This window comes from Euprymna scolopes, chromosome 6 (genome assembly GCF_053919585.1).
Source record: "Euprymna scolopes isolate OS-2025 chromosome 6, ASM5391958v1, whole genome shotgun sequence".
Lineage (NCBI taxonomy): Eukaryota > Metazoa > Mollusca > Cephalopoda > Sepiida > Sepiolidae > Euprymna > Euprymna scolopes.
In genome coordinates this window covers 29,634,045-29,648,539 of record NC_136487.1, presented here as the reverse complement: position 1 = coordinate 29,648,539, position 14,495 = coordinate 29,634,045, and the positions used below count along the sequence as shown (strand labels likewise).

Below are 14,495 nucleotides of genomic sequence, written 5' to 3'. Positions count from 1 at the left end.
GGTATAATACAATATATCACTTCATTTTTGTAATATGCATATATAGTAATTTTTTTTATCATACAACATGTGAAAGCATGTGCAATATTCTACTCTCATCAGATGTAAACCAGAGTGATAACACAGTTTCGGTGGCCCAAATATCTCTACATAACTTGAACAGCGCTGATGATTATATATAAGATAAGTCGGTCTATTTGCATTCGGCGTACCAGGTTTTCGTGATGTTAGCTCGGGCTCGATCGGAAGCTGACGTAAACCGCCGGAATACGCCAAGCACTGATCAGATTTTAAAACGCTAGAAAAAAGAATAAGAGCGATCCAAAGAAATAAGCTATTAGAGTACACATTTTTTTCGGCATCTGGAGACGTCTTCTTACTTGTATGACAACTACTTCCATATTATTATAAGGAACTGCACTTGTTCAATAGCAAAATAAATGACCTCGATAAATGCGGCAAGCAGCAAGAAGTCGTCAGATGACAAAAGGTTTTATTAAATGTAATGTGAATAAGCAATTTGTTGTGCAACTTCCCACAAAGAATGGTCAATAATGACAGTGTACCTTTATGTCCCTGTGATAATATGCTTTTGACGTTGGACATATGAAAATGGAAACTATGGCGGAGAACATGGAAAGTAAAAGCGAAAGAAATAAATTTAAAAAAGGGAAAAAATTAGATCCACGTGTTTTTTTTTTTCATCAGACGCATGTTGTCCTCAATCCGAAAAGATGCCCGCCTCCCACCATAATAACTATTGTTTATTCATTAAAATGTAATTACAGTTCGCACTACGTCGGGCAAACATCACAAAGATTAGACTGCCACGTTAAACAATACATTCCATCTAAGATTTGGCATGCAAATTATTCACCATAAAATATTTTGAATAATACCTACGGTTCGGCCATGTTTAAACACATAAATAATCATGTCTGTGCCTGAAAGATTGGTATTGACTTAATATTATTATTCTAAGTAGGTCACACACATTTTTTTCATTTAAAAACTTTAGAAACCGTCTATATTAAGTTTTTGACACTTCCTCTTTGCAAACAAAAAGAAGACCTTTAGGACTTACTGTGATTTTTATTTGATTATTCCCCTGCTTTTTTCCTCCACATTTTGTCCATCGCCATGTTTTCATTTTACTCTTATTTTTAAGCCTAATTTAACCTTGATTTAGCTCTGTTGCGCGAGATACGAAAACAGTTAATTAGATTTCCATCTTTTACTTTTTAATTTTATTGCTTTGAATGAATTTTGTTTGCATATACCTATTTTATATATATATATATATATTTATATACACGATTTAATAGTAAAAGATATATACTTTTAATATATATATATGTAATAAAGTTATATAAAAATTGCTACATTTAATTAAGCTCAATAAAAATGGATTTACACTTTCAGAACATGTTTACTGTTGGTAAACATTCCAAAACCAGTATTATTTTATTGTTAGTGTGGTGCATTTTACACGTGTTTCCTTGAAGGGTGTTGATTCACCAAAGAACTCATCAGAGACCATGCAAATCTAGAAAAAAAATACAAGTTATCTTTATTGAAAAGATAAATGATAGAATAAAAATAGAGTTCTTTCGAAAATCATGAAGGTAGAATATACGTGATGTTGCAAAGCTAATCAAAAACCTTGATTCCAGTAAAGCAACTGGCTCTGACGGTATTCCAATTATAGTACTCAAAAGACTTCAACCTGAACTAGCGCCCATACTTACAAAACTGTTTAAACGTTGTCTTAAGGAGAATAGTTTCCCATCTCCATGGAAAATTTCATCAGTATGCCCTGTATTTAAGAATTCAGGTGATCGCTCATCTCCCTCTCAGTACGGGCCAATAAGTCTCCTGTGCGTCATGATTAAGTTGCTGGAATCTGTGTTAAATACAGAAGTAATCAACCATCTCAACAAAAATAACCTTCTTAGTGACACTCAATATGGTTTCCGTTCTGCTAGATCTACAGCAGATGTGCTTACAGTTATATCTCATAGGATTAGCAAATCTCTCGACGGAGGCAACCTTTCTAGGGCAATTGCTCTTGACATATCTAAGGCCTTTGATAGGGTATGGCATAAAGGTTTACTTCATAAGATCTCTAGCTATGGTATTGCTGGAAATGTCTTCTCAATTATTAAATCATTTCTTTCTGATAGGTTCATAAGAGTAGTAGTTGAGGGGCAAAAATCAGAAGCTCACAGTATTAATGCCGGTGTCCCTCAGGGGTCCATCCTGGGTCCAACTCTTTTCCTGATCTACATTAATGATCTTCCAAATCACATCCTTACATCATTTGTAGACATCTATGCTGACGACACTACCATTTATGGTAGCACATCTAAGACAGTAAACGACCAAGTTCTCTCCAATTCTTTCTCTTCTGATCTTGAGCACGTAGTACAATGGAGTAAGGAGTGGCTGGTTACTTTTAATGCATCTAAAATCAAGCTTCTCTCTTTACATCATCAACATTCTGATCCACATCTGGCATCAATTGAAATGAATGGCTCTCGTCTTCAGGAGGCCTCAAGTTTTGACAAGCTTCTTGGCTTGACCATTACTCCTGATCTTAAATGGAACACGTACATCAAATCTGTTGCCAAGGCCGCTGGAAAAATGGTGGGGTCTTTCTATTGATCCGGTAGATATCTCACTGCTGATGCTATTCTCTATCTATATAAGAGCCAAGTACGTCCAAGGATGGAATACTGTTGTCACATCTGGGCAGGAGCTGCTAGAAAGGACTTGGCCTGCCTTGATAGAGTTCAAAATAGACTTCGTAGCCTCGTAGGAGATGTCCTTTTCTCTTCCTTGCAACCTCTATCTCACAGAAGAGATGCAGTGTGTTTGTCTCTGATGTATCGTTATTTTCATGGAAAGTGTTCGACTGAGCTTCAATCTATCGCCAAACTTTCACAAGGAACACTCGTCTAGCTGTAAACACTATCAATAATTCCCCCCACTCTTTATCTGTGCCTAAACCTAAACGTAGATTCCATGAACAAAGTTTCTTTCTTAGAACTGCACGCCTGTGGAATTGTTTTTCGTTTTCCTGCTTTCCGGCTGACTACAATATGGTTGTGTTCAAGTCTAAAGTAAATAAGTTCTTGATGAGCCGTTCCATATAAGTTATCAAATTTACCAAATTTTCATTACTAATGATTACTATATTGTCCAATTTCTACTGTACACTCTTTAACCCTTATCCTTGAGTGGCCTCTGGGCCTTGATAATGTGGTGATGCCTATGTAAAAAAAAAGGTTAAAAAAACTCACCTATTATAGGTTGTTTAAAAAATCTTACTATAAAAGCAAACACTTTTAATACGGATACAACGAGGACAAATTAATGCGTTTATGCCGTAACTATGTTATATTCTAGCTATATTTCTAAAGTGTTTCATATTCAATTATTAAAGAAACGGGACGGGAATTCAGTTAATTAAATATAAATAATTTTTTTCTAGAAATATCGATGAAAACTTTAAGTGACTCATATTACAATTATAAATAATTATTAAAATATAGTTTATTAAAAATGAAATCCGAAACTAAATAAGTTAGCGAAATTACTTATAATACTATCTTACCAAATCTATCTATACATCCATAAAGTTGATTTTTTCTCGCACTGACATTGATGTAAAAATCCCACTTTTTTCTATTTAAAAAATTATAAAAATGAACTCTATAATATACTCAGTCATAGTGAAACCCAGTGTATTCGCTTGCTGTCTAACTTGCATGTTCCTGTAAAAATCGAGCGTTAATGTACAAACCTAGTGTAAAGAAACTTATATAATCATAATGATGATCCTAACATTATATAAAAATACAAGGATATCCATTTTTTCCTTATAAAAATATGATATCGTACAAATATGACTCGAATATTTTTAACTTGCTAGTACTAAAATAAAATAAACCATATGTTAGATTAAAGCTTGTGATGTTCATTATAATGTCAATCTCATTCCACCAGACGTGAAAACGAGAAAAATCCAAGCGACCTAACCTTATCCAAGTTACCTACCTGATACCTCTAAGGTTTTTCTTACGCATTATTATTAATTAAGTAACTCATTTAATTTATAAACTAAAGTTCGTATAAGAATTTTCGAATATATTTACTACAACATTTACGAATATACCACCTTTATGAATTTATAAGTAATGTAATGTTGTGAGCCTTTCGACTGTTATCATAGCGTGGTGTCTGTTGACTGCGGCAAGCAGGGCCAAGGGTCAAAACATTAGTAATATTATTATTATTACTATTATTAATTGATTCGAGCGACGGCGGGTCACTGGATCAATTATTATGATTAGAAAAATAAACAATTAAATTGGGGAAAAAATGATTGACATAATAAATCGCAAAAGGAATGTGAAAATAGTAAATAGATGTAAACATTATTTTTGCGTTTGCATAAACAAATAACTAGATTGGGGTTACATCAGCTGTTGGTCTGAGACACATAATGATGAGACGTAATGAGACACGTGACGTATGGAGATTTGGGGAAATTCAAGCAGTCGTTAGCTGGACATCGGAGCGAACGGACAACTCAAGATGACGTGAGAAGCGGCATCACTTCGGACAGCCAAGATGTAAAGAACAAGTAATCTCTGAAAATGCCGGCCAGATCATGAGAATAAATGTTCATAAATAATTCAGGTATGTGTTGTATTAATTTACATCTGTTAAAAAAGCACTGTTGTGTACAACTGTTTCGATACGTCCACGTCAATCGTTTCCTGTTAAAACTGTTGCATAAATGTTAAAATATACACACTAGACGAACTAAATGATACTACATATATGCATACACGAATTTACACGTACATGAATATACAGATAAAATATAAAACTCAACTATTAAACATGTACGTCGTTATAGAACGTATTCATACACCGGCTTATATAACAGTAATACTACTACTTAATAGATGAATTAATCGATGTTCATTTGATGTGATATGACAAAATATCATCATCAAAAAAGGGTCTAAAATTAGATAGGCCTCGCATTATCGATCACGTCCTACCCTCTGTCCTATCACCGCAATATTGTATCCCTGTGTCGGTACTTTACTAGCGAGTGTTCTAATGAATACATAAAACGTGATCAGAGGGGATTGTAAATTACATTTTTATCATGACTGAACTTATGCATTCAGGACCTGAAAGTTTCATTTTTGTTACAGAGATTGACGGTGTCGGTCTCTAAAAAAGCAGCCTGTCATAGACGTGCGTAAGAAGCAGAGATGCGTCACTGAATTCCTCCATGCTAACAAATGGACCTATCAACGCGCCAGCTGAACGTTTAAGAAATCAATGTAGATTATGCCTGAACAATTAAGAGACGGGTTCGTCGATTTCAGAGTGGCGAAGAAGATGCGAGTAACAAAGATCGCTACGAACTTTTACAACAGAAGCATCAAACTAGGCAGTAAAAAGCTCATAGAGAATGTTGGTAACTATGTGGAAATATAAATTCTGGAATATACAAGGTCGATCGTTTTAATGATACCATTCCCGTCTTCGTAGCTCTATAACGTTTTAGTTTTGGAGTTAAAAAAAATAATACTTTTGGAACGACCATCGTAGTCATAGTTTAAATCACATTCACATCAGAAATAAAATAAACAAGTAGGAAAACAATCTCATAACTCGATAGGATTTGCGTTATAAAAGAAACAATAGACGTTAGGTCATTTGTTAAAAAGCTCAGCTTCTTTGTGTTGTAAAAGACGAGAAGATAATAAGATGTTATGAGATGCATCATAGTGAGAATTGAAAAATAAGTGTCAGCCCTTTTGCTACCAGCGTATGCCCGAGACTGCCGTGTCAGCTGGAGTTCGAATCGATTTCTTTTTTTTTTTTTTTCCAAAAGCTCTTTGGGGATAGGATAAGTTCTGAGTCATCCAATATTGGCTAACTGCCATGTGGGTTGTAGTATCAACCACTATCATTTCTCTCTTAAACAAGGTGAAAAAAAATAATTTTAAACCTATTAGATCTAGATTTTATTTTTCTTACTTCAAATGCCAGTCACATGCCTTATCTTGTCTTACGTTTTCTTTCTTTGAAGATTGTAATGCTGGATATGGAACAGCCAAACCAGCTGCCAACATTACCCTGCTTTTTATTGAAAACAGCCGAGAACTCTTTTTAGTATCCTAGTTGTTCCCTTAAGTGCAATTGTCTGGATCTCTTTTGCACTTGATTCGCCATAAATATTAGTTAGGTAGGACTTCAGGTTCTTCTTCATAAGCCCTGTAGTACCTGTAATAACTGGTATGATTGATATATTTTCTTAACTTGTACAAGGTCAAAGAAATAGGTTCGACAAGCAGTAATCCCAGCTATTCGCTGCAGAGAGATAGAATATTTTCTACTTTGAATTCCATCGGATCGTTTCTATTTGTTTCCATGGCCGTAATATCATGTACGAATCCCAATGTAATAAGAACAAACATCTTCTTACTCAACTTCTTAGATACGTTGCTCTTATAAGCCTTGTCACATTTAAAGTTATTTCTTACGCTTCCGTGACAATATACATTGTTTCAGGTAAAGAAAAGTAGAAAAAAATACTCTCTCTTTCACGAGACTCTGGTAAACTAATCGGAAACGATTCTACTTTCCGACCTCTTTACGATTTAAAAAGCAATTTTAATAAATCTGTTGATATGACAAAATATTTAAGTCTAAACGGTCAATTATAGCCATTGTCTATTGGGTGGATGGAAAGTATCATTCTCATCATCACGCAGTCCCTTCATGGTTGAAGATGACTGGTCCGGGGCGCGGTGCTTTATTCTACGATGTTACAGCATTCAACGTTCAGTGTGAAACGTTTCCTCACAAGTTATCATATTTTTTCCTTTGGTAATCTTTTTTGATCAAACCTAGCCTTTATTTTTTTTCTGCATTTCTGTCTCCCCTTCGTAAAGACTACCGCGCCAGCATCTTCAATCTGCTGCTAGCCCTTCCTAATTTTCACGTTCATAATCATTGCCTTTAGGTGGTGCCTTATCACATCCTTATAGTGGAGTTTCTTCCCACCAATTTTTCTGTACCCATTTTCCAATTCTCCATACAATACGATTTTTAGGATGCGATTGTTTTCCATTCTGGCCACATGTCCAACCATCGCATTTGTGTGATGGCGAGTATGGCTTCTATGCTGTCCATGTTGGTCATGTTGATTACTTCAACATGTGACATAAGATTGTTCCATTTAATTTTCATTAGGTAGCTCTTTTGTATTGTTTCCAACCTCTTTAATGTAGTCCCTGTACAGTGCTAGGTTTCTGTTGAATAAAGCAGAGCAGGTAATGCCATTGTTTTATGAACTTTGCATTTTGTTTCTAGTCTAATGCCGTTACTTGAACATAATCTTAACAGAAACTTAACCACCGAGAAATGTCCTTATCGCCTAATTAAAACGTATCAGACAATGATATCGGCTATGCCAAGATCAAATCCTGGGATCTAGTTTTCTCAGTGATGTATCATTGATTAAGATATGAATATAAAATCTCCACAGCTATAGGTGTCGTGTTCAGCATTTAATAACTCAAAAGGCATTACGCACCAATCTAGAATTTGAACCAAGGTTGATTGAGATTGTCCGACTGACTTCCTCATCTTGGTTGTTATTGTCACAACGTTTCGACCGTTTTGCCCTGCGGCCTTCGTCAGGTGTTTTGTATCGAACTGAGGAACCGTTTGTTAGGAGTCTCGAACCCAACCCTTTATTATTATTACGGGGGTACCGTGTTCGGACTCCAGCTAGGCTTTGGGACATAGTTGCTGATTCTCTGTTTTGAACGTTACTTTTTCACTGCCTTCGTGCAGGATTGAACTCAGCATATAGTGTCCTAGTGACATATGGCCGAGTGGTCCTAGACGTTGTATCAAAGTTTACAGTTACCCAAAGGTGCTGAGTTCAATCCTGAACGAAGGCAGTGAAAAGTAACATTCAAAACAGAGAATCAGCAACTATGTCCCAAAGCCTAGCTGGAGTCCGAACACGGTACCCCCGTAATAATAATAGAGGGTTGGGTTCGAGACTCCTAATAAACGGTTCCCCAGTTCGATACAAAACACCTGACGAAGGCCGGAGGGCAAAACGGCCGAAACGTTGTGATAATAACAACCAAGATGAGGAAGTCAGTCCGACAATCTCAATGAAAATACCTCATCTCAAAAATACAGACAATTACTGAACCAAGGTTGCTTCGACATCTTCGAAAAAGCACACGGAAAATGCTGACAGGATTAGTCAAGCGAGTTTGTTAACAGATGGGAAAATTGTTTTTATTCATAAGAAAAACACTTTTTTTGATACTTTTCTTGATAAAATGTTTTCGATCATAATCGTTTCCATGAATATTTTTCTTGTTACGAAAAAAAAAACAAGAAAATATTTATTTTATTGAAAATTGTCTTGCAAAAAAACTTTCTTAAAAACTTACTATGAAAAAATTATTTTTTGCTCATAGTTGTTTCCAGGATTGCTTTTTAAAATCACAGAAAAAAACTTACTTTTTTAAATATTTGTCGAAACTTTTTTAATATAGTTTTCTTTAAAAACATCATACAATTAAACTGACGGCGTCTTATTTTACTGTGCTAAATATGTTTCAACATTTTAAATTTATTGTCTGACAGTGTCCCTGTGAGCATTTATCTGCAATTCTTGCAGCCACTTACCCTAAACTACCGACAAATGCCAATTCGACCTTGACTCAGAACCAAAGATTGATATTCTGTAAGATAGAACTGCTAAACTATTTACTTACCAAAATAGGCAATCCAGGTTTATAGTTTATATTGTAATTTTGGCGTTTATGGTCGATCTCTTTTTCACGTTGCTTGTGATTTTTATCAAACTGTGGTAAGACGGTATCTAGTTCGATTATTCTGTAATGATTCTCGTCGGTTCCGGTTTCAGGCTGGATCCAACGGAACACGGGGAAGATGCTAACCTGTTTTTGTTGCGATTGTTTTACTTTGATGATATCCACATACCAGTCGGCTGAATAGCCATAGTTGTCACGCCATATCTCAATCATGACTACTCTGCCGAAGTTGGTAGGTAGATTCACTTCAAAGATGTCGACGGCGCCGCACTGGAAATCGTCCTGCAGAAAGTTGTCGAGTTTTTGTTTGCTGCTAGCCACATTGTGTTCGTCATATAGGATGACATAGACGTTGGCATCAGTTGAAGCACCTCGCTGATCTCCCGTGTGCACTTCGATGGAACAGTTGGTCTTGGACATTGGGCAGCAGCAACACAGGAAGTATTCTAAAAACAAAAATTAAATTAACATTTGAGAATAAATTCAAGACAGAAATCAGAAAGTACACAGCAAACTATCGCTGGGTTTGTTGCAACTAGTTTTTAGACGATTCCAATTTTTCCCCAAATCCGAATCAATTAAAAATTGTGTTCTAAATTACAATTCCGTTACAATTATCGATTCTGGTTTTAAAATCGCCTTATTGCCTAAACAGAGTAAAATGCCATTTTCTAGTGGGAGGAGTATTTAGCAGATATATTTTTCTTTCTAATTGAGAAATATCTTAACGAGTTTCCTTTTATGTATTTTGCCCGATAATTTAATAAACCTATAGTGAAAACGCCATCCCTATTTTTGCTAATGACATTTTCTTTTCTCATTCATGGACTCGTGTCATTTTGACACGTCCTCTTTTTACCTGTGCCATTTTTCCTAAATTCGTTATTATAGATATTATTTTTCTAGTACTTTAAAATAAATATCATTTCATCAGTAATATCAGCAATAGAAAATTAAATACAAAACAAAATTAAAAAAAAATTGAATAGTTTTTATCGGAAATAAGTCTTAAGTTATACCAATACTCTCAAAAGTTTCGACTGTTCAGATTTCAGAATTCGATTCCGATTTACTGTCTCCAAACCAATTACAACTTAGTTATTCGCCTTTGGATTTTTATAATCTCTTTTTTTTTTCTTTTTTTTTTTTTTTTTAAGGAATTTTTGTTGCACCAAAGTTTATTCTTCGGTATCCGAAATCAAAGTGGATAAACTCGTTCCTGCGCACCGAATTCGCGCGGGCATGAATTAATTAAAGTAATTTTGATCAATCAGAAAATTTTCTGATTTTAATCGAATTGGTCTTTTCTGGGAGCCACTTAACCCCTTTAAAGGAGCCTGATTTTCTTTTGAGATAAAAAATTTAGATAGTTCTACGTCTCCTTAATCTCCTAATGTTAATAATTTTCCCCACTCTTTATCTGTGCCTAAATCAAAACGTAGATTCCATGAGCAAAGCTTCTTTCTTAGAACTGCACGCTTGTGGAACTCTCTGCCGCTTGCCTTTTTCCCACCTGACTACAACTTGGATGTCTTCAAGTCCAACATAAACTCCTGACAAACCGCCCCTTAAGTAAGACACTATCAAATCTCCAATAATAATGATTACTACAATACTATCTCATTGATTACTGTACATGCAATAACCCTTATCCCTGAGTGGCCTTCGGGCCTTGATAAGCGGTGAACCCCATGTAAAAAGGAGCTATTTGATATAAAATTATGACAGAAACAATGACTTTATGCAGTTTAATCAAAGTTTTCAGAATGTCTTTTAATATTTAATGCTGCCTATAATAGTTTAGGAGTAATATAGTGAATAAAAAATTAAAATAGTAAATTGGAGCAAAAAAACAAAAGTAAATAAAATATGTATATATTGTTATTAATCTTTTGGAACTCATTATTTGGTTTTGTTTTCTGTATAAAATGTCTCGGGGTTTTTTCACATTTGATTATAAAATCTGCACTGAAAATATTTCTCTGAATCCGGCTTATTCCACAAATACATCTCCGATTACAAAACATCTTAAAACTGGTGACCGAAATCCTAAATTTTAAAGTCAAGGTCTACATAAAATATATTGGATAATTACCCTGACAATAAACTGAACAGGATATTATATCAGGTTGCCAGAGAAAGAAAAAAAAACGTAAAAAAGCTGAATAATTACATCCGGAACTAAAAAATACAAACACGTATTAACGTAACAATTGTAACAAGTCTATAAAACAAACGCTGTCTTCCATTATCTGTGATCTTTTTTCATCGGATAATTAGGCTTGTAAGTCCATTTTCATAAAACCCTAACATTTCCAACTGAAAGAGAAACTAAGTTTATTAATCATGAGAACATTAAAAAAGATCTCACAGTTGGAATATATAAGGTAGCGGGTGAATGCTTAGCATCTTCTTGGATGCCCTATCCTCAGTTTCATTTCGAATCTTAACCATTCAGTATATAAATATATATAAAAAAAATGCGTTGGTTTGCAACATCGCAAAGATACGCAAAATGTATCTATAATCTTATTAAATTGTAGAAATTAGCTCCCAATTATTTGCGTTTTTTAGTATTATGCGAGAAAAATCAGAAGTTTAATAAACGAAATAAAACAATTTCTTTTTCGCAGAATGTTTCTTTTACTACATGTATTGACCTATATTAAAAAGGTTATTTCCTAAATATTTGCGTTTATTAGTATCATGCCGAAACAAAAATTACAAAAAATAATCAAACAAAATAAAACCAAACAAATCGTAATATGAACGCCTTATTCTGAAGCTAAACTCCTCAATGTATGGTCCTGGATATAACCTAAAACTATATCCGATGGTGAGGCCCCACCTTGCGGGCCTTAGGGAGTGTGGAGCCACCCTTTAATTGCCATTGCTCTCAGGTCCACTCTGTTAGGGTCCCAGCTATGGGTTAAATAGAATCTGACTTTAAAAAAAATACTCCATTAAAAATCGTTCCTCAAAATAACTAGATTCGGCATTAAATAACCTGAAAAAAGTTGATATGCCATAAAACAAAGACAACAAACAACCTCAATATATAAATATATATGAAATGTCTCGGTTTAAACCATCACTAATATACACTAGCTTGGACAAATTGATAAAATTAAAAAAAAAAAAAGATCAAAGTACAAAATAAAAATAAATATGACGTTTCTGAACTTTTGAGATGAAGATTCATTATTTCACAAAAAAACATCATCCAGCTACAACAACAATCAACTGTTTCTCCCACTCTATATCTTTGTCCAAAACTAAACGCAAATTCCATGAATAAAACTTCTTTACTAGAACTGCCCACATGTAGAACTAAGTTTCACTAACCTGTTATCCATATCCAGCTGACTACAACATGGTCGTCTTCAAGTCCATTGTAAATAATTTTGTTGAGGCATTCTCTAAATAATCTATTTCTACCTAATTCCCCCCGCTATTGATGCGCTATTATTCCGTTGACCACCGTTCCCATACACTAATTAACACTTATCCTCGAATGATCTTCAATCTAGGCGATATCTGATGCGAAGAAGCTTTCAGAAAAAAATGTTTCAGTAAAGTACCAGAAACGCCAATGGGGATAAGACCACAACTTGATTTTAAAATAAGTAAATATCTAGAAATATTACAGCGTTTTATTTATTCAATTCTGCAGTGAATGTTTCTAGAAACTATGTAAAATTTCTAGAAACTATGTAAAATTTCTAGAAACTATGTAAAAAAGTTTTTAAAAAACACACACACCTTTTCCTCTTGTTATCTCATATCAGATGACTTCATGCCATTTCTGGAACGAATCCTACCCAAATTTATCAAGCATCGACTAATCTTCTCTATCTTCTCTTCTATCTATCTTCTTCTATCTTCTTCTATATAAATAAAATGAACTCATTTTTTCACGTCTGATTTTGACATTAATAGGATTAAAAATCAAGATATTTCATGCAAATATAATATGCACAAACGGCAGAACAATATCTGAGGTGTGTTATAGGCTTATTATTTCTCAAATTCCTCGATAATCTTAGATTTCTATACTTTTTCTGCTGAGAAGTCACGGCCAAAATCGGTTAAGATCAATGGAAGTGGTAAAATATTTTCTCTCTAAAAAATTCCTCCTCCCCCCTGCCACCACTTAACACCGTTCGGGGATCGTTCACAAGGAACAGTTGAGAAGAGAACACCGGTTTGTCTTCGTAGTTCTTTCATGTGAAGTTATTTAAAATCACTAAGCTAAGCTGCAGTGCTCTGTGACGTAGTGGTTAGCGTGCTGGACAATTCACATTATATTTTCACGTTCGCGCCGACCTACCGTAGTCGTTTTTTTTTTTTTCCTAAACAACTGGAATGGACTTTTCTTGGTGACCGAACTGTTAACGTTGCAGATGTTTGTTTTTTTTTGTTTATTTTTCACACTTTATTTTCCTACTTTTACTCATGACTCCGGGTTTGATCCTTCCTACTTACCTACACTAACCTAAACTCCCCCCCTGTCCCGGAAACAAACACTCGGGCAACGCCGGGTATCCCCGCTAGTTATTTATAAAATCCAAGAATTAAATAAATATTTAAATAAGACGTATACAGAATAGAATGCATAATTTCATGTAGATACTGAGAACTTAAAAAACACTTCAAATCAATAACGGATTGTTTACCACCAAAGACTTTTCTCTTGGCGACAGTATTTGATAACAGTTGGAATGACAAAACTAAGTTGACAGAAAGCAACGTCAGAACTGGATAATATCAAGAGTTGAACACAAGAAATTTAATATATAAACTGAAAGTTCTTCTACTTTTTATTTTAATGTCGTATTAGTTTCATGAATTTACTAAAAATAAAAGACGACTGTTCGCCATGTACATTGAAGCTAAATACAGTGCGATCCTAATTTTTCGGTCTTCTCTGATATAATTAATAAAACAAACTTTTACCTAGGAAGGTACTATCGTGTTGAATAAATATATTCTAGACTACGCCTAGGGTATATAAAGGCCCGATGGGGACATCTGAACAGACACTACGCTATCCTCAAAAAAGAATTAATGCAAAGTAAATAGTTTCACAACAACAGAACCAATATTACATGATCATTTTATCTTAATGAAAAATAGTATAATAACAGAAAATGTACTACACCACCTCTTCAATTAAGCATTAACGAAAAGCACAGTAATATAATTAATAAAATTAATCGTTTGATTTCGACTTCAAATAGACATATACGAACTTTCCATTTGTAATAGAAGTACAATAATGCACTAAATAGACACATTGCTATATTTACGGCCTAAGGCAAATATATAAATTTCCATTAGTAATTAGTAATAGATATGGATCTCAGACAACTATAATCATGGATGGCTAAAAAGCAATAACTCAATGACTATCTCAGTCTTAAAACTTTATCAGTTTGCCCATATTTAAAAATACTGCAGATCGTTTTTTTTTTTTGCACCGTAGTAGAGTCCTATCAGTTTCCCCATATGGCATTAAGCTGCTTGCATCAATGAAAAACAAGTAGTCGTCAGCCATCTAAGAAAAATAAGCTGCTCTGTGACAAGCAATATGGG

The 14,495-nt window shown here is 34.4% G+C and overlaps 1 protein-coding gene across 2 annotated transcripts in view; it reads right to left on the bottom strand.

The window, feature by feature from the left end:
* The window catches only part of LOC145277598 (allene oxide synthase-lipoxygenase protein-like), a 258,552-nt gene that overhangs the window by 101,684 nt on the left and 142,373 nt on the right, over positions 1–14,495 (bottom strand). For both annotated transcript variants that reach the window (XM_080129114.1, XM_080129115.1), the window contains exon 2: positions 8,841–9,346. In XM_080129114.1, coding sequence (XP_079985240.1) covers positions 8,841–9,346 — 506 coding nt within the window. The remainder of the gene's footprint in view (positions 1–8,840; positions 9,347–14,495) is intronic.